At 56.7% G+C, this 23,684-nt stretch overlaps 1 protein-coding gene across 1 annotated transcript in view; it reads left to right on the forward strand.

The window, feature by feature from the left end:
• The window catches only part of LOC122917994 (calpain-8-like), a 33,529-nt gene extending 15,196 nt beyond the window's left edge, over window positions 1–18,333 (forward strand). Inside the window, 14 exon segments of the mRNA XM_044266143.1 lie at window positions 204–293; window positions 1,997–2,082; window positions 3,984–4,058; window positions 4,625–4,740; window positions 4,743–4,784; window positions 7,022–7,197; window positions 9,203–9,218; window positions 11,988–12,113; window positions 12,116–12,164; window positions 12,935–12,971; window positions 13,591–13,650; window positions 15,596–15,653; window positions 17,566–17,622; window positions 18,308–18,333. Coding sequence (XP_044122078.1) covers window positions 204–293; window positions 1,997–2,082; window positions 3,984–4,058; window positions 4,625–4,740; window positions 4,743–4,784; window positions 7,022–7,197; window positions 9,203–9,218; window positions 11,988–12,113; window positions 12,116–12,164; window positions 12,935–12,971; window positions 13,591–13,650; window positions 15,596–15,653; window positions 17,566–17,622; window positions 18,308–18,333 — 1,014 coding nt within the window.
• The last annotated feature ends 5,351 nt before the right edge of the window (window positions 18,334–23,684 follow it).

Here is a 23,684-nt window from a genome sequence, read left to right on the forward strand (position 1 = left end):
AAATCCTGTAAGTCATGCTCCAGCCCCCGAGCCACATGGCACCTGCCTGGAGCTGCAGGCCTGTTCAGAGGTCACCGAGGTCACCATTGCACCTGCACCCCAGCGTCCCCCAGCGGCCAGCCCTGACGGGGTCAGAGTTAGGGTCAGGGTCAGGGTCAGGGTCAGGGTCAGGGCCATCCTCTGTGGACTTCATCCCCAACCAGGTCTCCAGTGCAGCTGAAGCAGGAGCGGAGGCCACCACCTGCCAGAAACTGGTGAAGAGTCACGCCTACTCCATCACTGGGGTCCAAGAGGTAAAAGCTGGCGGGGACAGGAGGGGAGCAGGTTGTGATACTGCATGCGTCCAGGTCACCACAGAGAGCCTCCCGTCTGCTGAGGTCCCTCCCTGGCTGCCCAGGACGCCACCCGTGCATGGGTCCCTCTTGCTCATGGGCCCTTTGGACTCTTCCCCCTTGGAGATGGATCCCGCAGCCCGTCTGTGCCTCAACTCCCTGGGCTCCAGCGACATGCAGATGAGACGGGCTTGGGGTGGGAGGGCGGTTTTGGAGGAGGTTGTAGAGATTGTCCGTTAGATTTTCTATGTGGGTTAAGAGGTGCGTGTGCACAGGTGGAAACCCATAGGACCCCAAAGGGGATAAAGGCAGTGATGTCGGCTCCCCCAGGATGAGGCCCAATCGAGAAGGAGCCGTGCTGCTCCTTCCTCTCCAACCCAAGCAGAAAGCATGCGCTGTAGTTTTCACGACGTTTATTTACTATATTCTGCCCACTTGGAAAAAGCGATTGCAGTGACTTACAGTGACGTGTGCAGACACAATCAAAACACGAAACTGAAATCCACCAGACAATGCAGGCGAGAGACAGGGCTGCCCTTCAAAAATGAGCTTTGCTCTGGGCTTCCCGACGGCCAAGCAAAAAGGGAAATGAGACGGGATCTCAGTTTTTGTTGTGTATGAAAACCGCACGAGTGTTGTAATTCACAAACACGCTCTTCTGTAAAGTCTTTCCCAAGCAGAGACTGAACATACATGTGTAAGCGTGGGCGAGGGCATGACGGAGGACACGGAGGGGAGTGGGACACCCTACACTTGACATCCTTTGTGTGAGTGTGTGTGCATGGAATGTGAACACGGGGGCTCTAGCGCGGAAGGCAGTAAGTGTGAGCTTCCAGGTGTGTTTGCAGACACGCTGTCTGGGTGCCCATGCCCCCTCCACCACGTCCTGACCTCAGTGACCTGCGCCCTCTGCATCTAGGATTCCTGAGCTGTCCCAGAGAGGTAGCCACGGCACCCAGCTCCTGGGACAGCCACAGGGCTTCAGGGTGGTGATGGTGTGTTTGCAGTGTTTGGCCCCATGTGTGCTTCCTCCAGAGGGTGCTCCCCGAACACTGGCCACCGTGCTCTGTGGCTTATTGTCATTTCATCTGGTGGGTTAAGAGCTCAGTGAGTCTTAGTCAATTACAAAATTTAAGTGCATGTGAAAGCCGACACAAACTTGTTTGTGAGCCAGACATATGGTTTATGGAAAACAAACCAAATTGTAGAAAACAGAGCAGTTGGCCACGTCTGGAAAACATGCATTAAAACAAGGGTGTGGCTCTTTGGGGACATTTGGAAAGTGTAAGTCCTCAGGGAGCAGACGGGGGGTGGTGGTGGACATGGGGTTACAGGCTGTGGGGAGGACACAGGGATGGGGGCAGATGTGGGGGCATGAGGCAGGTGCTGGAGCCTGGGGCTGGGGGTGGACGTGGGGCATGGGGGCGGTAGGCATGGGACAGATTTGGGGTTGTGGGGAAGGTGTGGGGGCCTGGGGCAGGGGGTGGATGCAGGGAGTAGGGGGTGGACGTGGGGATGCAATGGGGGGCAGGCGCAGGGGTGTGGGGCAGATGCGAGGGGTTGGGGAGGGAGGCGGTCATGAGGGTGTGGTGGGGGGTGCGGACGCGGGGGCGCCGGGTAGGGGAGCCCAGCGGCTCAGGTGCTTCCGCATGTGGACCTTGCAGGTGGATTTCCGGGGTCGTCCCGAGAAGCTGATCAGACTCCGGAACCCGTGGGGCGAAGTGGAGTGGACAGGGGCTTGGAGTGACGAGTAGGTTCTTGGTCCCCATCCTTACCCCGCGCTGTGGAAAGGTGGCTCACAAAACACAGCGCTCATGAGACCCTGGGCCCCGTGAGCACGGCCGTGTTTTCGGAGCCCTGCAACCGGGTCAGGAAGGAGAACTGCTGGGCTCCTGCTGAGCAAAGCACGCCGCAGGCAGCTGGAATCTGGCCTCTGGGTCTCTGCTTGGCCTTTGCAGGCTTGGCAGCTCTGTCTCCAGAATGTTTTCCTGTTTCCCACCTGCCGCACAGTGGTGATTGCAAGGGGAGGCCGGACCCATGAGATCCTGCGCCTCCCACAGCAGACCGTCTCTCAGGCAAATGCCAAGCCCCCAGTGCCCAGTGGAGGAAGCAGGATCCGGCCCTCGGGGCCAGCTGGTGGCAGTCAGCGGCGGGCATCAGGGAGGGCTGCTTGCTCTTTTCTGACAAGGTCACAGGGGGCAGGCAGGCTCCCCTCACCCAGGCCTCCTGCCACTGAGGAAGCACCTGGTAAATGGGGGGTCCCTAAGCGCTCGGGAGCCGCCCTGTGCTGCCCGCCTCTGCCCGCCAAAATGGCAGGACGTGGCCCGTCACCGCACACTTCCCTTCAGGTGTGTGCCACAGAGAGAGGTAGGTCCCAAGGGCAACAGACGCTGATCCGCTACCCGTATTGGAGCAAAACCCGAAACCTCCTTTCCGCCAACTGCCCGGGAAGGGCGCCCCCGCCGAACGAAATCAACGCTCTGACTTTTGGCCATTTCAGCCGACAGCTCTTTAGCGAGCTGCCCAGAGGGCTTCTGTGACCCCATCTCCTTCCCTGACACCACCCCCGCTCCCCCCCCCCCCGGCCCAGGCTCCGAGAGGCTGGGGCAGGTACGAAGTGGGGTGGTGTCAGCGGGTGAGGGCCGAACTCCAGCAGCTGGAGACACAGCTGGGACCATTTTTGCAGCAGCTGGTGGGGCAGGAGGACGCTGGGTCTGTGAGCCACAGCTGTAAGTCGGCCCAGTGTCCAGTTAACTTAAACAATCTAAATTTGTCTTAGGCTCAAAACCCAACTGGGAGATTTGATTCAGATCCAGAATTCTCTAACTTGTCTAATCTTTGTTTACAACAAGAACATTCTGAGATTTGGGTCTGATGGGTGAAAGTTTCCCTGAGCTGAAGGCGTCCTGGGTTCCCTCCTGCATGACCCCTGTGGTCCTGTGTGGCTGGACTTTCCTGGGGGAGGGCAGGGTTCGTGGTTTGCTGAAGGCATCCAGGGAAGGGACATTTTTAGACCATTCGGTTCCTAGACGCTGCACACTTATTTCAGGAGACCGAGCTTGGTAAAGGTCAGGCAGGAGGCTGGAGACGTCATTTGAATATACGTCTATGACATATATGGCCATCGCCACGGAAAGGCCATAACAGGAGGCCTCACGGGTGACACGACTTCAGGAAAATTGCTGTTCGACTGGGCCTAATGGCCGTCGCTGGCGGCTCGGGAAACGGATGGTGCACCTATGCCCAGAGAGGGTCCGACTCCCCCAGGGTCCTCACCTGAGGGATGAGCCAGAATGACAACCAGCCCATGGACCAGGGGTGCTCGCCTGACAGGCACCCTCATCCCTCTTCTCTTGGACCTGCAGCCCTGTCGCGGAGTGTGGCAGTTTCAGCTAGAAATGAAGGTTCCCTGGCAGTGAAATTAAGGCAATGTCCCAACTGCATGACTACGGTCCATGTCGTCGGTCCTCATCCCTCCCAGGATGTGTGTCCCCCTCCCCCACCACTGCCGGCCTGCTAGGGTCTGGCTCATGACCATCTCGGCCCTCCGGGGGCCGTCTAGCTTCAGAAACTGTGTGCTGCAGCGAACCTTTCACAAATGACCACCTTTGCTTCTCTTTTTAAAGATTTTAATTTTACGATTTCCTCCAGTGCCCCAGAGTGGAATGACATAGACCCCAGGCAGAAGGCGGAGCTGGATAAGAAAGCGGAGGATGGCGAGTTCTGGTGAGCATGGTCTGCAGGAAGTTGTCCTTCCTAACAGCTTCAATCCCCCGGCAACCAGGGTTTCAGGAAGCCCATGTGGCTCCTGCTGGGGGCGTCCTTCTTCTCCCCCTTTACCCTTAGGCTGTCCGACCTCAGGGACTGCATGTGTCCTTGTCTCTGCTGCCCCAACCCCTCATGAGGCAGAGCACCAATCCCATCTCAGCAAGTTGGGCTTAGCCACGTGACAGGGTGACTTCCTTTGTGGATGGGCTAGGACAGATGACAGGGACGTCCCTTGAACATGACATGGTTTAGGGACATCTCTGCTGGGCAGACTTAAATTGGAGGACATAAATCTCTGCAGATTCCGAGGTGCCTGGCTCCAGTGGCAGGGGCCCATTTACTGGTCTGTCCCTCTGCCTGGTTGTTAGACGTGCGAGGGGCGCTCTCTGATGAAACAGAGATGCCAACGGTAGCCAGGGACTTGGACAGTGGCCCCGTAGACATGACAGGGTCAGAGCTGGTCCCTTGCTCTGTCCTGGAACCTGCCCCGTGAACCCAGAGCCCTCTGATCCTTCTGCCCCCAGGATGTCATTTTTGGATTTCCTGGAGCAGTTCTCCCGGCTGGAGATCTGCAACTTCTCCCCAGCCTCCCTGAGTAACGAGGAGCAACACAAATGGGACCTGGTCCTGTTCAACGGCCGCTGATGCGGGGCTCCACCCCTGGGGGCCACACCAACTTCCCAGGTGAGCTGGACGGAGGGCTGCGGGGCCCCAAGTCCTTTTGGCCTGTCCCCCCTGGGCTGCGCAATGCCTCGGCCTGTTCACTGGCTCCTGGTGCCCCACAGGGGCCCAGCTTCTCCCTGGGCTTGGAGGCCAGGGCGGCAGGGTGGACAATGGTTCTGCAGCCCCCAGCTGAGGCTGGAGCTCAGCCAACAGGGTTCTGTAGCTTCCATGCTTCCCCCACGTGCCCCTGCCCCCCAAGGATGCCTCGTGCTCACCGTGCTCCTTTCTCACTCTTCTCCCTGTCCCTGCTGAACAGGCATCCCCCTGAGATGCGTGGACCCTGTGTTGCTCCCGTAGATCGCACCATGCTAAGTCTGTGTGCCCTAGCTGAACCTGGAGGGTGGGGTAGAGCGGCCTGAGCCTGGGGGTCCGGGATGGCCACTCCTTCCTCCTATGGGAGCCACTGGAGCTCCACCCCGGGAGGATATCTGGGCAACCCCTCCCTCTGCCCTAACTGGGGGGCCCTCGTCTCACTGTGGGTGGGGAGCCCTGCCCGGTTCCCTGGACATCACTGACGCATCCGACATAGGCTCCTCTCGGGCCGAGTCCGCCGAGGCAGCAGGAAGAAGATGCTGAAAAAACGACCCACCTCCCGAAGGAGAAATAAAGGAAAGCAAAGCCTGCTCCCTCTGCCCACCCAGCCCACCCAGCCTCCTGCTCCCGGCTCTGACGCGGATCATTGCAGGGCTGCGCTCCGAGTCATAATAAAATCCCATGTTCGTGCAGGCTGGGTCCCGACCCCCGTGTGTCGCTTCTTCACTCCCCACCCACCGCCCACCGTCCAGCCCAGAGCTCCGCGCCTGGCAGCAGCTTGGCTCGCCAGCTGCAGGGCCCTGGGAGGCTCGTTTTCCTCTGCGGCGCCCTGTTGCTTGGTCCGCACAACGCAAGGTCAACGCCCACCAGGCAAGGCGCATTGTAAACCCGTGGTGTTCTATAAGTGTAGGGCATTATTTTTGTAGCTCATTCTCTTCCTCCAGTTCTGTTAAGGAGTAAACCAAAAAATGTAGGGATTGCCATGATGTTGCATTGGGAAGAAATTAAAATACGTCCGCCATTAGCGAGCGCTTAGAAAACAGGTAGGAAATGGGCCCGGATTGCTTTGGCAGCGCGGAGCCATCCGGGGCGCCCCTGAGGTATCCGCCCCCAATCACCGTCTCAACCCCATCGGCACAGTCACCTAGTCACCTAGCTGTCTGGAAGGGACCGACTGTGCCTGGCCCTTTCGTAATGACGTTCTGTACGTCTACCTGGGAAGCTGCAGGGACTTGACCTTGCAGTCCGCGCTTGTGCCCCAGACAGTCTGGACGTGAAGGTTCTGGTGGGGAGGCGGGATTGAGTAGGAAACGTTCTGGTTAATTCCGTGGTTCTTGGTCTCCTGTGCATACCTTGTTATCTCATCGAGTTGGACCCTCATTTAGGGCATGTGAGGACCACCCCCACAGGCTGTCCTCCCCTGGGGCACATCAGTATTCAAAACCGCTGAGGCCCGTCTCCTTCATTTACGCACTGCCGCCCGACTGTGTGCCCTCCCTTGACCCGCTGGACCTCTCTGTGCCTCGGAATGTGTAGTTGCTGTTTTGAAAGAGTTTTAAAAAGTTCTCTTTGAAGGGGAGCCATCTTTTAGAGTACCCATAGGTGGTGTGACTTGTGTTCTTTTAAATTATCTCTCATGCATATTCAGTGGCTTACCAGGGAGGGATGGTATCTCAATGCTCCAGCCATCTGGCTGAGGGGCAGAGGGTCAACCCCCACGGCTGGAGGGGACAGATGCCCACCAGACCCGTTGTCTCCAGAGCCTGTGAGCAGAGGCCTCCTGGGACGTGACTCCCCTCACACCCCGAGATATTCCTCCCTGAGAGGGGCTCATCTTCACGGACCAGGAGCTTAGAACTGGAAGACTTGGGGGTCACTCGTGAGCATTCCAGGGCAGCCCTGGCCCATCAGACCTGGAGTATTCCCAGTCAGACGGCGCCGTGCAAAGTTTCCGGATGCCACAGGATGTGTCTGCCGGTGTGTGGGAGGGGAGGGGGGAAGGGAAGGAGGGCGTGCTCTCCACGCTGTGAGGAAAACTTGCCCAGGCCCACTTACTGCCAGCCGCGCCCTCTCTGGGGCGACCAAGGCTCTTCCCTTGTGTTCTTTCCCGCCTCCTCACCCCCCAAGGGGGGAACCACACCCGGCGACCTCCCAGAGACCTCCAGCCACTTAATGGACCAATCTCCAGTTCGGAATCCATCTGGCCTAGGTGGATGACAGCCAGGAGGGGGGCATCGGCAAACCCCACTGCATGGTGCTGCTGGGTCTGATGCGGAAGAATTGTCGGTGCCGGAAGAGGATAGGACACGGTACGCTCAGCATCCGCTATGCTGTCTACAAGGTACTTGGAGCTGGGTCACTTTTTACCGCACATTGGATGTCTTTGGTTGGACGCTGTTGGCCGGGAATTGGGGTGCATCTATCCTGCCACTTGAATGGTCCTCATCAAGCACTCTTCTTGCCCCCCGAATGTCTCTCCCATTGGCCTTCCGGAGGCCTGAATTCCACTATTAGAGATTCGTTCCTATGGCTCACATTTCTGCTGTTAATATTCAGACGCGAAATTCCTTGAACTCTGCCTGTCATCAAGGGCTCAGGTTACTGCTTTAGACTTCCCAAGTCTAGGCTTCTCAGGGGACAGGAGCCAAGAAAGGGGGGCACAAGGCATTTGAAAGTGGAAGGGAGGCTGGATATGGGAGGCTGTAGACTCTCCTTTCCTCCCGAGCTGGGCGACCTTGAGACAGGCAGGCATGGCTGGGGCGAGGGAGCCACACAGCCACCTTCGGTCCGGGTGCCTCTGGCTTGGGGACCACAGCCCTGTCCAGGCTGCAGTGCACCTCACAGATGTGTTGAAGCAAGGCCTTTGGCGCTCGACAAGCCTAGCCAGGAACAAATCACAATCAACTTTTTATACTGCCAAAGACTCCTTGTAACAAATTCCGGAGGGATTCATGGTGGCTGTCGTTAGGTAATTTTGTGAAGAATGAATTTCTTGAGAAAGATACAATTTTAATCAGGAAGAGCAAGAACCAGCTGGAGGCCCAACACCTCAGTATACATTAATGCATGATGAAGAAGTGTTGTGATAAGAAGCCAGTTGCCAAGCTCGTACCCCCTGCAGCCCCTTTCTTCCCTCCACCTTGGAACTTACAGTTTTAGAGTTCAGGATGTGGTATGTGCACCTCTCATGGTGGAAAAAGGCATGTTGAAACCTAATCCTGGCTTGATGGTGGGAGAAAGAATTTCAAATAAATACGCTCACTTCTCTCCCAGCTTGGCCCTTCCACCCCACCTAGAGCCTGATGTCTCCAGACCAGATCCTGCTCACGGGGACGAACCCCGGGAAGGCGCCCTGCGTGCATTCAAGAGTGTCCACCTGGAATCATGGGGGGCACCTGGGGCTGTAGGGGGCACCTGGGGTCATAGGGAGCACCTGGGGTTTTAGGAAACACCTGTTCGTAAGGGGGCACCTGTGGTCATAGGAGGCACCTGGGGTCATACAGAGTACCTGGGGTTGTAGGGAGAACCTGGGGTCATAGGGGGCAATTGGGGTTGTAGGGAGCACCTAGGTTGTAGGAAGCTCCTGGTCATAGGGGAGGTCACCTGGGGCCGTAGGGGCAGCTGGCATTGTAGGGGACACCTGGGGTCATAGGGAGCACCTGGGGTTGTAGGGGGCATGTGGGGTCATAGGGAAAACCTGGGATCATAGGGACCCTGGGGTCATAGGGGATGGACATGTGGGGTCACAGGGAGCTTCTGGGGCCATGGGGGGCACCTGGGGTTGTACGAAGCACCTAGTTGTAGGGGGCCACCTGGGGCTGTAAGGGGCAGCTGGGGTTGCTGGGTCACCGTTCTGTGACCCTTCTAACTTACTACTAAGTCTCCATGTCCACAATCTGGACACCTGTGTAGGTCACCAGTTGGGGAGCAACCCTGATGCCCCAAGGCTGAAGAGCCCCGCCTGTCTGCCCGCTCCCTGTCCCCTGTCATTTTCCTGCTGTGACCACAGGCTCAGGCCAGGCAGGCTTTTCACTGGGGCTTGGGATCCTGCATTTCTTTCCACAGACCTCGCCGTTCTGGGTCTGGGTGCCGGTGTGCAGGTCTGGGAGCTGTTAGCTCTCATCAAGATCCAGCTCATCCCTCCTGAACGTGTGGGGTCCTGACCAATCACACGCCTGGAAAATAAAAAATCCAGCCCCTCCCCCTTCAGACTTCCAGAGTAAAGTGATCTCAGTCGGCCTCGAGTTCACCCAGGACAGTCTGTCTGCAGGATGTAGGGAGGGTCGCAGGGCATGGAGGGCGAGCCTTGCTGTCGAGGATGACTGCTCTTTCCTTCTGCTCCGCAGGTCCCCAAAGAGGTTTGTGAGCACTGACTGGGGTGCCTTCCTTTGGGAAGATGTGGCTTGGCGGCCTCAGAGGGAAGTGGGTTCTCCTGCACACTCTGGTGAGCCAGTGACCCTGGCAGGTGGCAGAGATGACGCTGGGTCCCACCCCACTGGGACCTCCACCCCGGGGTGGGGTGGGGGGGGATAGTGGTGACCTTTGCCCCTGTGTGCCTGGTGGAGGGCATGCCCCGGGGTCCTCTAGCCACAGGAACAAATGTCCTGATCTCTGATAAGAAAAGGAAGCACCAACTTTATCTGATTGGTTCTGGGCCCTTCCATGTTTCCTCAGTGACACAGCATCGTGTCACACTTAATATCCAGGGTTTCCTGCTGACGCTCCCCTGGCTCCCCTATCCCTGGCTGGTAGAAGGGAGAGCCTCCACAGGCAGCGCCTCTGGGCAGGGGAGGAGGCCTGGCCCGTGGGAGCCAGTCTCCCCGGGAGCCCCTCCATGGCTGCACCCTGGACCCCTCTGGGTATGGAGGCTGCATCCCAGATGTTTCACTGCAGAATCTCGGGGGTGATTCCGGCCTGCAGCCGAGGTTGGGAACCACGGTTCCATGGTGGGCCCCCTCTGGGGTTGATTGTGCTAATGACGTGGGGGCGTGCCTTTCCCGTGGCATCGTACTCCCCACTTCGCTGGTCCTCATGCTCCACCTGCTCTGTGGCATGTGACGAGGGGGCCCACATCCTCAGGACCCTGTCGGTGCCGCGGGCCACCTGCCTGCTGGTCCCGGACTCACGTTGCATGTTATGAGCTCACGCGGAGGTAGTATGGGTTAGAAAATCATCCAAATCAGTGTCAAGTCTCAAGTCTGCGGTGGTGGTTCCCATCAGAAATGTCCCCTTTGCGTGTGAGGGGACAGTCACACACAGGCACAGTGGGCTTCCCGGGGTCCTTCATGCATCACTGTGGGTCCCGTGAGCTGTCACAGGCTTGTGAAAGCTGCTGTGAAAGCTGCTGGCCCAGCCCCAGAGTTCCTAGTGCTGTGGGACTGGGGTGGGCACTTCTAACACGTCCTCCAGGATGCTCAGGCCAGCCCTTGGCTCACACTGAGGGCCACCTGCTTTTGACCTTGTCCAACCCCGCACTGTTGTTGGGCCCTTGCCCTTGTGGTGTCTTTGGAAGGAAGGATGGAGGGATCCCTCTTGTCTCAGTGTCCTCCAGTTCCATGCTGGGCCCCCAAACAGGGCTCTCTAATCTGCCTGCGCCCCACCCCCACCCCGGCCGTTCCTGTAACTGGGAGAGCCCCTTTCCTGACGCACTCTGAGAGAGGGCACTTCCCTAGTTCAGCTCCACTGAGTAACTGCCCCTAGGGACCCCGATTTCCCCCCTTGCTGTGTCAGGGATAGCGAGAATGACACGTAGCTCTTGGCTCCATAGTTTCGTTGCTCCATAACACCTAGCCCTTGGCCGGGCCCCTGCTGGCCACACTTCTAGCATTCTCCCACCCAGAATACGGAAGTTTGTGGGGGGGTGGGGGTGGGGGGAGGCGGAATCCCAAGCGTGGAGGCTGCCCTTGGACTCGGGTCAGCAGGACCTGACTGGAGAACCCTGGGGAGTCCTGACCCAGGGTGCTGGGGGCACGTGGCTCCGCTTTCCTCCCCCGCTTAGCAGACCTGTGATCTGAAGCGGGTCTATTGACTGTGGCTGGACGCCATCCCCTCTGGGGTGGGTGTTCCAGGTCACCGAGAAGTCACAGCCCTGCAGCTTCTTGGCACAGGCCCTCCAACACAGGTGGCTTGAGGAAGCCACAGGAGGGTTAATCACTGTAATGACAGCCCTGGCGCCCTGCTGTCACTAATTAGCCCATGTCACACACCAGCTCCTCCCCCTACCAAACACAAAGGTCACAGGGCGAATCCTTCCTCCTCAGAGAGCCCGGAGCTGGGGGCCTCCCAGCCTGACTGCCCCTGCCTGCCAGCTGGCAAAATGGTTCTCCAGAAGAAGAATCCATGAAACAAGACGGGATAGGGAGGGAGACAAACCATAAGTGACTCTTAATCTCACGAAACAAACTGTGGGTTGCTGGGGGGAGGGGGGGTGGGAGAAGAGGGGTAGGGTTATGGACATTGGGGAGGGTATGTGCTTTTGGGTAAATTGGAGGGGGAGGTGAATCATGAGAGACTATGGGCTCTGAGAAACAATCTGAGGGGTTTGAAGTGGCGGGGGGGTGGGAGGTTGGGGTACCAGGTGGTGGGTATTATAGAGGGCACGGCTTGCATGGAGCACTGGGTGTGGTGAAAAAATAATGAATACTGTTTTTCTGAAAATAAATAAATTGGAAAAAAAAATGGTTCTCCAGAGGCAGAGGTGAGCAGGCCCTTCTGTGCTCTTGCCTGAGGAGCAGGACTTCAGTCCCAGGTCTGAGCTGGGGGCTCAGGGCTGCGCTGCAGAGAAGGGTCTGTGTGATTGATAGTGGGGGGCTGGTGAGGGCAGATTCCCGGCGAGGAGCACCATGAGCGCCCAAGACTCTGCTCTGCGCTCCCTTTGCTTAACCCGGGAGGGGGCAACGGGGAGGCCACTGCGGCATCAGGAGGTAGGTGCCTCACATGGGGCCTGACATCAGAAATGCCCAAATACCCCTGCCGCCAGATACAGGCACGTTCTCAGCAGAACCCAGAGCCCCCTGGGGCTTCACCCAGCATTAAAAATCAGCCACCCCCAAAGCAGAGCGTAAGACTGCACTCTCGAGCCATTGTCGTCCATGATTCCGAGGGACACTGACCCTGCTCTGCTTTGCTCAGCTTCAGAACCGCATGACGCACCGCTGGGCGAGAACTTCTTCCTGGGCTGCCAGCCCTCTGCGTGCTGCAGCACCCATCCCAGCCCGCGGGAGGTGTCTGGCCGGCTGCAGCTGCCCCCGGGGGAGTACAGGACGGAAACTTCTGCCTGAGGTTGTTCTCACAGAAGGCCACGGCCCTGTGCGCGTCCTGTCCCCCCCGCGGTGTCGGCTGGGCTGAGGGTCCGAGCGGGGAGGCAACGCGCGGCCTGGTAGGTTCAGGGCCTGGGTCAGAGCTGCCGTGTCCCAGACAGGATCTGTAAACTCCCAGTTCCCACAGGTCTTCTGCTCAGTGTCCCCTTCCTGCCCCCGTGGGTCTGTGGGACCCCAGGCTGTTTGCTTCCAACTGTTCAATGCTGGGCAGAGGGTCTCCCTCCAGTAGGGACGGCCCCTGGGCCCAGTGAGTGGGGTCCAGAGAGGGGCTTCTTCTGCACACATGATAAACCCATGCACACACGCGTGCACATGCCACAACCAGGCATACCCCCCCCACTGCACACCTACATATACATGTGCATCATACCGCACACCCCGTGCATGTTTGCACGCACGACCTGGGAGCTTGCTGGCTCATTGTCCAGAGGCCGTGTCTATAGGGATTCCCAGAACTGGGTCCTCCAGTGGTGAGAGAGAATCCCTCAGAGTGGGGCCACCAAGGCAGACATTTTAGGTTCCATGAAGGGGGCAGCTCTTGACTGGTGACAAATCCCTGGCAGGGGAGGGGGGCTGGGGGTTGGGAGGGAAGGGGGGGATAAGGGTCAGGATTCAGTCTGTGTGGTTTGGCGCTAGTAGTGACTGAGGGTCTTTGGTGGGAAGCCAGTGCTTTGGAAAAGTGAAATGCTTCCTGGAAGAACTTGATCATCTGTACTGTTTATTTACCGTATTTGTTTTTCTCCTTTCTTTGTGCTCCAGGGAGATGGGGGATGTGGTGGTCGGAAAACCACATGAGGTACGAGATCTCTCAGAACAGACACTCTGGCACTGTGGTATACCAGGCCTTTGGGACTTTGACCCCTATCAGCTGGTGTTTGCTTCTGGAAGAGACGCCACGGAGCAGACCCCTCATTTAACCACAGACTGAGGGAGGGTCCCGGGAGCCTGGGCAGCATCTGCTGTGTGGTTCCTCCAGTGTCCAACCTCCGTCTTCTGGCTCTGACTTCTGCTGCATCCGCTAGGCTGTGACCCAATTACTTTCAAATCCTGTGGCTATTTGAGAGTCTGAAGAACACTAAGAAAACATGCGTCAGCACTACTCAGCATGTTCATGTGGTTTCTGGGGTTCACAGACTCCCGGAGGGTCTCTGGGGTGTCTCTGAAATGGCCCCCAGGCCAGGACAGGGATTCTCTGCCGTCAGTTCTGTCCTTCTCTGAAGCAATTCCAGGTTGAAGCTGGAAACTCAGGCCTGGTGGGATCGCCTCCCCACATCAGAGAGGGAAGGCCACCCCCTGGCCCCAGGGAGCCAACGCCGGCAGGGGTGGGTGTGTGCGATAGGAACAGGGAGTGATGGACGAGAGATCCTCATTCTCCCAGTGATCCCCTGCTAACTCTGCTTTGTGCTTCCCGCCAGCTGCACCCCAGCAAGGTGCACCAGGAGGACGGCCAGCTCGGGAGCCTTCTGGGGAAGCTTGTGGGGAAGATGAGTGGGGCCACCACACCCTCCCCCACGGGCAGGAGGTGGTGAAGACCTCAGGCCGCTTTGACCTCTGTCCCCTGGCATCTCCTTGGGCACGAAGGGCGAGGGGCCTCCTCCTGTCTTAGCTCTGGTCTCTCTTTGCACTGTGGGGACAACGATGGTCCCAAGGTCGCGTCTCTTGCTGCATTGACAGACTCTTGAGAAAGCAGGAAATCCAGGAGTAGGGCAGCGACACATCCCTAAATCAATATGCTTCTGAGGTGGGAGAAGGCAGCTCCCTTACGCCAGCTGCCACTCGCTTGCCCTCAGCTGCAGGCTTCAGGGCAGGTCCGGTGCCAGCAGTGCTTGGGCACATGGTGCCCCTGCCCCTGTCAGCCCTATGCTGTGTGAGGACTTGGGTTTATCACAATTCCAGGCCTGTGGGGGTCACGCGTAACTAGAGTGTGTGCACTCTTCTCTGGAGGGTACTGGGTTGTACCCCAGGGCCTTGGCTCGTGTCTCAGCTCCGGCTGCTGCACTGAGCACTGTGGACGGACCTCTAAACAGCAGGCCTGGACATCCCAGCTCTGGTGCAAGGGGTCTGGTTCTGGGCTGAGCCCCTTCCTGGCAGCAGACAGCCTTCCCGTGTGCCCTCCTGATCCAGAGACGGGTGAGGGGGCTTTGAGGCCCCTTTGCAAGGGTACTGATCCCACCATGGGAGTTCCACTCTCACTTGGGGCCTGGTCACCTCCCGCTGACCCCCCTTCCTGAGACCATCGCACTGGGTTCAGGCTCCCACACAGGGATTTGGGGGCACAATAGTTTGGTCCTTAACAGAAGAGGAAAAACAATACACTCCACCCTGGTGAAGTTCGGGGTAGAAAATGGAATTGAAGAAAGCATGTCAGGATCCTTTTGCAGGAAATGAAACTGCACACCCTGTTCTTTCCTATTGAAGGAGCTCCTGCAAAAATGAGTCAGTTTCTGTCTTATTTGATGCTCAAACCAGTGTTTTCACTAACGAGCCTGTTGCCTTGGCTGCCGAGGGTCATGTTTTATTGAGAACATCAAGTACAACGAACAAAGAGCCTGTCTCCGCGTCCGCCCTCAGGCACCTGTCCCCCCTCCCCTGCCCTGCGGGGTCCTTACTATGGTTTAGCAGACGGCCACACGCGGCCTCCAGAAGGCCAGGCCAAGGTCTGAACACAGGCTCTTTCCCACAGGCAAGGGGGGCAGCTTGCTTGGTCCGGATGCTGTGCAGAAGGTCCTGAGGTCTTCATGTGGGTGCCCGGGGGCTCTGCAGAGCCCTCCCCTTGTTGCTCCTGGTGGCTTGCCAGGGCTCAGGTGGTGAGGCCACTGGTACAAAGGATGAAAACACAGGTCACAGGGGAAGAGACACGGTTGACATCACACGGTCACCTGGAACCAGACACCAGCCCTGTGCCCTTCTCTGCACCTCGTGTGTCTTGCCCGAGGTCTGTCCCCATCTGAGGGTTAAATGGCAAACCTTCCTTCTGGCACACTTGAGAAAACTTCCCCAACACCTCCACACCCAGTTTGGGGGGCTCCCACCCGAAATGCCGAGGGGAGGAGCGGGTGTTTTGGGCAAGGCCGCGTTAGCTTGGCGGCTATGAACCCGCAGGAATCACATCACATGGGATGACATGTTCCACTGTGCATGTGTATGGTGTTCACAAGTTTACAAAACTACAGGTCCTTGCTCCATGAAGGAGGCCACAAGATTCTGAGGATGTGAGGACCCTCAGCAGCAAGCATGTGGCTCCTGGTCCCGCCCATCACCACATTCTCACCGGGCCATGGGGAAGCCCAGGGAAGCTAAGAACTAGAGTTTCTAAAGATGCCCCAGGGCCCTTGCACATGCTCTCTGGTCCACATCAGCCTCACACCCTGGAAATTTGCCAGGACCTGGCATGACTTGCCTTTGGGTTCCTCTTTCTAGGATTCTGAGATCGGTGCCCTTGAGCTCAGGATGCTTCTGAATGAGGCCTTTTCCAAAGGTAAGTTCTTCCTTGACCCTTTCCAGAAAGTTCGTGGGAGCCTGAGTAGTGCTGAGTAGGGGTAAGGGGGGTGAGGGAATCAGGAGCTCAGTGGGTGCAGATGTGGAGGAGAAGGGGCCTGTGAACTCTGGCCCTGGGGGTGTCCAGTAGGGATGCGGGGTGTGGGGCTGACGCTGCAGGAAGATGTTGGGGGGTCTTTGGAGGAAAAGCTGGGCAGAGGGTCCCTCCACCAGTGGCACCGCCCCACGAAAGTACCAGATTGATGCTGTGGGACAGTGCACATTGGAGCCATAGCTCTGACTCCCAGGGCCTGGCTTCTTGTCTGGCCCAGGATGGGGATGGGGATGGGGACGAGGGTGGGGACTAGGATGGGGACTGGGGTGGGGACGGGGACTGGGGTAAGGGTGGGGATGGAGACACGGGCGAGGACGGGCTGCTGGAGGCTTCCCACTGGTGGAACGAGGGCCGGGACTGCGTTGAGATGCAGGATGTGGAGAAGGAGGCAGCTCGGGCCCTGGAGAGTCATCAGGCTGGGGCTGAGCACAGCGTGGGCCTGGCCCGCTGGTCTCTGCTCTCTGCTCCAGCCCTGGCTTCTGCTGAGAAAGGGTGAGAGAAGAGGGGATGGCTGCAGGGTCTTTGGCTCCCAGGTGTGGGCCGGGTGAGACGGAGGCCAGCTCCAAGTGGGGTGAGCGAGGGGTGTGTCAGCGCTGTCCTCGGACGGCCTGCCTTTAGACCCCGGCTCTGCCCCTGCTGCTCGCAAATTATTCAGCCTGTCTGGGCCTCCGTGTCCTTGTGTACAAAATGGGGATGCTGGTAGTCCTGACCACGTGAGAGCATTCTGAGGACGAGGTGTGGGGGCTCACCCCTACAGAATTAGCAGTCCTCGGGGCACCTGGGTGGCTCAGTGGGTTAAAGCCTCTGCCTTCAGCTCAGGTCATGATCCCAGGGTCCTGGGATTGAGCCCCACATCGGGCTCTCTGCTCAGCGGGGAGCCTGCTTCCTCCTCTCTCTCTGCCTGCCTCTCTGCCTACTTTGGATCTCTCTCTCTCTGTGTCAAATAAGTAAATAAAATCTTAAAAAAAAAAAAAAAAAAAAGAGAATTAGCAGTTCTCTAGGAACGTACCCGGTACCAAGGGCTGTGCTCAGAAGTCACATTATCCCATCAGCTTGATGGATGTATCCTTTGCATGTTGCAGTATTTTTCCTGCTCCCCTCTCCCCTCCTCCACCCCTGCCCTCCCCCTCCACCTCTGGTCTGTCTCCTGCAGCAACACGGTTCCCCCTACAGCCACCACCTCCAGTTTAGACTTATCACAGGTGATAAAACCCATTTGTCCTCTCTGGCCCTGTTTAACTCTGATTTACACTGAAGGATGTGTGAGAGTGTTTGGAAGGGCTGGGGGAGGCTAGAACATTCTAGGTGGAAGGAACAGCAAAAGCAAAGGGCCAGAGGGAGAATGTCTTCGTGTCTGTTTGGAGGTCATGTGCAGAGCCCATGTCAGCTCCCAGGAGGGCTGTCTGTGCTTCTGCCACCTCAGGCTGTGGGTGCACATGAAGGCGTCCTGTTCAGGGAAGGGGTCTCTTCACTGGGGGTGGGGGTGGTCCTAGTGGGAAAAGGCAGGGCCGCTAGAGAGTAAGGGGAGGGAGTAGCTCGCCCACCAAGTGGTGACAGCAATCTGTCCACGGCTCCCGCCTCCCCCAGCCCCATGGAAAGAATGAAGTTCTAGAGCCTCGGAGGGTGGAGACGGTGAGCTTGTCCCCTGGGACAGAGGGATGCCACATGGAACTTTCCAGAGTCTCTGTAGCCACGTGGGGGTTGTGGGGTCAGGGAAGGGGGCTTGCGGCGGGATGCTGGACAGAGGCAGCTCTCTGCAGTCCTGAAGTCTAATTTCCTTCCTTCTCCGGAGTTCTAGAACTGTTCAGGCTGCTGGATGAGGACCAGAGCAGCGCGATCGGGCTCTCCCTGGCTGAGATAGGTGGCTGGGGTTCTGGGGAACGACTTGCTGATGAGGCTTGGATTCTGGATTGTCACAGGTGCCGAGTGTGGCTCGCTCAGTGACCTGTGTTATTTCCACGTGGCTCTAGCGTGCCTTCTCGGGTGGGGAGAAATGGGATTGTCCCATGGTTTTCCCCACACATACATCCCTTATTATCTTGAAGATAAAGCTACACCTTCATTTCAGATCACGCTGGGATTCCATTCCTCGCTGATCGGAATGGAAATATGGGTGGTGGGTGCAATTCAACACCTGACTCCCAGGAATGGATGTCTTAGATGAACGGAGAGAAGGTGATCCAAACCCAGCAGGAATGTCGGTGACCTATTTCCAATGATGTGGGGGAGGTCTTCCTGAAAGTGTACCGGCAGGTACCTGGACCTCGGTGTCGACCCTGACATTGTGTGTATACACACACACACGTGCACACTGATGCACACGCACACACCTGTTGGTGGAAGCCCTTCTTGAGTCTGAGCCTTTCCTAAGCCACCTGTTGAGAGGGCTCATGGAGTTGGGACTGAGTTCAGGGCTCCAAGGTGCTTAGGGGAGCATTGAGTCATCACAGGTCACACCACACCAGGTGGGAGAGTGTCTCTGGTATAGTCATGCCAGCTCCCAGAGGAGCAAGGAGCTCAGCCTGGGGTCCTTCTTTTGCAGTGGCTATGTTGCGTGTTGGTCTGACCTGGGTGTGTGGACATCGGCGACAGTCCACACCAGCCCTCCTGCTGCCTTTTTCCCCTTCTGCACAATTCCGCAAGCGAGGAGCCCCGGATGTCAGTCATTGGTTGCTCCCATCCTCCCCGCTCGTCCGTGTCCCTGGAGGTCCTGGCCTGCCCCACCTGCAGTCATGTGTAAGCCGACCCCGGAGCCCAGTGGAGGGACCGAAGTCAAATAAAGTCTGGTCCCAATGGTTCTTGCTTTTCTCTGGCGATGTGCTACATAGGGGAGGGCCCTGCTTCTCATGATTTAGGAGAGATGTTTTGGGAAAAGACGGGCTGGAGCCGCTGAGGCCGAAGGTGGGGGAGATCTCTTGGAGGAGGAGCTGTGGGTGGAGCGGCCTCTGGGGTCCTCCGGGACGGAGCAGCTTCAGCCCTCCGAGGAGGGACGTGGGTGGGCTGCTTTCTGCCCTTTTGAGGAAGGAAGACTGGGCCTCACTTCAGCACTTGTGGCCCAAGAAGTCAGCGTCTGCTGAGTGGACGGCAGATCCTTGCTGTGGGGATTCTTGCCCCACAAATAGGAATCCACTGCTCAGGCCGGTTTCCTTTCCCATGGGACATGAGGATCCTTGTGGCTGGTGAGAAAGTAGACCCCAAGCCAGTGTCCTAATGGCCTGGTGGGGCACACCTGGCTCTCCCAGGCGGCCTTGGGATGGGGGGATGAGGTGCTCGGCCTACTGGGGCAAATGCCACAGACGGGGTTATTCCCACCGACCTGGACGCCAGGCGGCCGAGATCCCGGTGCAGGTGGCCAGGCTCTGGGGATGCCCATAAGTGCAGGAATAGCTGCCCGGTGGGATCTTCTGTTGCCAGTGCCTTGTCCACGGAGCCCAGTGTGGACCTGGGGGCGCACTCATGAGGGGCTCACCCTGTAGGCTGGAGACTCCCTCAGTCAACGCTGACTTCCAAGCTACAGCAAAGTGTCAGGCACTTACTTCCTCGCCTTGGAGGCCCAGCGGCCAACACCGCCATGGATATCAGTCTTCGTGGGCTTGCCGTCTGGTTGAGGGAAGCAGACAAGAAGCAGAAGCAAACAAGTGAGTGAGATGGTGCGTTGGGGAAGAGAAATAAAGCAAGGGGAGGGGAGAACGTGTGGGAGCCACCCCGGGTGGGGGGTGGGGAGGGCTCTGTTCAGGTGGAAAGGCTCCTCTGCCCAGTCAGTCACTTCCCCAGGCCTCAGTTCCTTGTTGGAGGGAGCAGGTGAGGGGGTGCTTTTTTTTCCAGCTCTCTGACCCCAGCGGTCTGTGTTTGGGGAATGAAAGTGCCTGGAAGCAGCTCCCGGATTGCGTGGGTGGTCACCCTGGGCCACGTGGGCAGTCTCAGAGCACGCATGCTTGGGTCCCTTCCGGGGGCGGGGGGCGGTTTTCACGTCCTCACCCCGTTCAGCCTTCCCTCTCTAGCCCACGAAGGCACAAAATTAACAGCAATAACAGCTGCTGGCGCTGAGTTTTTCTAAATGCCAGGATTTCTGTGCAATGTATCATGTGTCACTTCCTCAATCCCTCCCGCTCTGCCACGCGTCCTTGTGGCCTTGGGTTACCTGGTCGTCACTTACCTTTCTGTCCCTAAATGTTCTCACCTTGAAAATGGGGATAATTATCGGCCTGACCTCATAGGGTTGTGATCGGCATGAAATGAGCTGACCCACGTGTTCAGACAGCACGCAGCAAAGGCTCCGTCGCCGTCTGGCTGTTCACACTGCACGTGCCGCTGCTGAGGACAGTGAGGTTCAGAGACGGGAGGGCAGTCTCCGCTCTGGCTGCTGCACCGAGCACAGTGGATGAGCTTGTAAACAACAGACACTGATTTCTCCCAGATCCAGGGGCTGGAAGTCCAAGGTCCGATGCAGAGGGGCTGCTCCTGGGCTGAGACCCTTCCTGGACACAGACAGCCTCTCCGTGTGCTCTCCTGGTGCAGAACGGGGAGAGGGGGCTCTGGGGACCCTTTGCAAGGGCACTGATCCCACCGCAGGAGGTGCACCCTCATGTGGGGCCTGGTCACTTCCCATTGATGCCCCCTCCTGAGACCATTACACTGGGCTCAGGCTCCCACATAGGGATTTGGACACACACGTTCAGGCCATCACAGTGGCCAAGGCAGAACGCGAGGCCGTGTCTGTCTGCTCGTGTGTGTGGTTCATGCCCCACACTCCTGGGACGGTTCTTGCTAGCCGGGTCCCCCATGCAGGGTCCTGGCCCCAGAGGTCTGCTCCCCTGTCCCCTTCCCTGAGGGGGTTTCCGGAGGTTCTTTGAGACTCTTGAGTTGAGAGGAAAGCAGTTGACGTGTTAATGAATGGATTTCCCAGGGAACCAAAGGGCAGAGGATGAAGCTCCCAGGGAGGAGGCCCTTCTCAGCCGCATCCTGTGAGACATCAAAGGGATGGAGGCTGAGCTGCCCAGCCGTGGCCTCCGTCTCCGATGCCCTCAGACTCCCAGTACCTGCCTCGGCCAGGGACGCTGGCGTGTCTGCAACCAGTGTACCCACGATGCTTGATCTGTAGGACTGATGACGTCTGCCAATGAGAGAATCAGTGGGAACAGGAAAGTCAACCAGAGCCAGTTCTTTCCAGAGTACAGCGTCATTAATTTACAATGATTTATTTAGTAAAATGGTAACATTGAGGCTAATGTTATCTCCCCGAAAGACAAACCTATTTGTTGTTTGCTGCCTTGGGGTGAAGGAGTGAGGCAGGCCAGTCCTGCAGGCGGACCCATGGACCATCTGCAGGGAGGCCTCCCTCGCGCCTGGCGCCCACACTTCCCTCCTGCGGACAAGCCCCCTGTGGCCAGGCGTCCTGTTCTCCACATGGCAGGTGACGCCCCTGAGGCTGGATGGGGACCGTGGGCATTGGACGGAAGAAGAAAAACTCCCCCCATTTCTGGTCTTTTCTGATTTGCTTAGTGTATGTTTTTCTGGGGTCATTGCTACCCTTTTAGTATTTTGTTCTGTCATTCATCTATTCTTATCTGGATAAAACAACAAGGCCAAAAACCTCCCCTTTTAAAAAAAGCACAAGAGGTAGTACCAATGTCTAGGGACCTAATCAATGTGGATTATATATACATATATATATATATATATGTATTATATATATATACATACCAACACACACACACACATTTACACACACACACACTCACACACACACACACACACACCGGTGACTAGAATAGAGCCACACACTTGATTTTGGGTGTATCTTGGTCTTTTAGAAGGAACTGACTCCCCAAATTTTTTAAAGAAAAAAAATTTTATATATTTATATATTTATAAGGGTAAACCAATGAAGGGATGGAATATGAGTATAAAGATGAAAATTTTAAAAAGGATTCTAAAAAAGGAATTGATAAAATAAGAAGATGGTTGAAAAAGGAAAAAAAAAAGAGGAAAGAGTATGATCAGGCTGGAGACTAGAACAAAGCTATGCATTAGATTTAGGGTATATTTTGATCTGTTAGAAGAAATTGTATTCCAAAATCTTAAAGAAAGGATAACCTGTATGTATACAAAAAATATGGTTAAATGCAATGAAGGGATAGAATATGACTATAACAATGAAAATTTAAAAAGATTTTTTAAAAAGTACTGATAAAATAGTTTTAAAAGGTTAAAATAAGAAAGAGAAAAAATAAAAAAAATTGAATAAGAAAAAAAAATTAAAAAATTTAACTTTGAAAGAGTAAAGAATCATGAGAAAAAAGCCATGAATTCTATAGGTTGCTTTCCCCTAGCTCTGGAGTTTGCAGTTCATTGATCATTGGACTTTGTTTTGGCTGGATGTTCTTGCTGATTTTCTGTGGGAGGGATCTGCTGTAGTGATTCTCAAATGTCTTTGCCCCAAAAGGAATTGCACCGCCCTTGCCAGGGGCTGGGCTAAGTAATCCATTCGGGTTTGCTCTTGGGGGCTTTTGTTCCCTGAATGCTTTCCATGCAGCTTTGAAGGACAGGAATGAAAATGGCGGCCTCCCAATCTCCGGTCCTGGAGGAGCTGAGAGCTGGGGGTCCCCTCCTCAGTGTGCCCTCAGAGAAAAGCAGTCAGTCCCTCCTGTCTCCCTGGTCTCCGGCTGCACTCCGAGCTCACCTGGCCTGTGACCAAGCATTTCTATCTCTGGCACACAGCCCTGTTTGGAGTCTCCAAACCCAGCAGATTTCTGCTGTGTGCTCCTGTGCCACTCCTTCTGGAGGAGGAAGGAGGGGGATCTCCCTGGATCTGCCACTTGTGGGGTCCCTGCTTGAAGAGCATTGCCCTAACTGTACCTCAAATTATGGTTTAAGGTACCCCTGAGCTGAGAGCCCCTCCTCAGCTCCAGCTCTGCCACCGGCTTCCCTACTCTGATACCTGGCAGCTCTGCCACACTCAGGAACCCCAGGTCTTCCTGTCACCTCGAGGGTCCTGAGACCACACTGTCCCTGGGAGGGCTCCACCCCTGCTTAGCCCCTGGAGCCACGTCCCTCAGTGGAGCAGACTTCTAAAAGTTCTGATTTTGTGCTCTGCTGCTCTACCACTTGCTGAGAGCTGGCCCCTTCCCCCGCGGTCTCGCTTCCTATTTATCACCTCGGATTCACTTCTCTGCACGTCCTACCTCCTGGATAGTAGTCGCTTTTCTGTTCCTAGAATTGCAGCTCTTCTTTTCCTCTCTCTTCTCTTGAGTTTGTCGCTGTTCCGAATGGTTTAATAACTATCTATCTGAATTATCTAGCTGGACTCAACAATATTTAGGTCTCCTACTCCTTTGCTATCTTGCTCGGAAATGGGGTTCCTAATGAGGCACCCACCTCTGGCCCCACCTGTGTGTCAGGCTGTATGGTCGTGTTGGTCATTACTCTCAATGAGCAGACTAGGGTGACCCATGAGCCTTTGTCCCTGAACATATTGGTTGTGTCCAGGCTGTTGCGGGTATGATGGGACGTCAGGGTGGTGTCTGTGGCTGAGTGGACTGAGGCTCATGGACCGAGGCTTGTGGACAGTGCACACAACCTTCCCAGGAGGAGGGAGACGCAGGGCTCTCCAAACGCAGTCTTGAGAGTCTCAAACCCCTCCTCCCCAGGGAAGGCATCACAGATTAGTGATGGGCAATTAGGAAGTGTGTTTCCAGAGAGATCTCCAGGGCAGGGGGCTCTGGGAGCCACTGTTCACCCCACTTTGTCTCTCTCCTCATCAGGACATCCAGAAGCTGGTTTGTAAACCCATCTGTTTGCAGAGTGCTGGGTGTGGTTTAATTCTACATCCTTCTCCAGTGTGGGGGCAGGTGCACTCGCTCTGGCCAGCATGGGTTCTTCTAGTGTGTTCTGTCTGCAGGCCGCTCACCTGACCCC

Source organism: Neovison vison, chromosome 10, assembly GCF_020171115.1.
Source record: "Neovison vison isolate M4711 chromosome 10, ASM_NN_V1, whole genome shotgun sequence".
Classification (NCBI taxonomy): Eukaryota; Metazoa; Chordata; class Mammalia; order Carnivora; family Mustelidae; genus Neogale; species Neogale vison.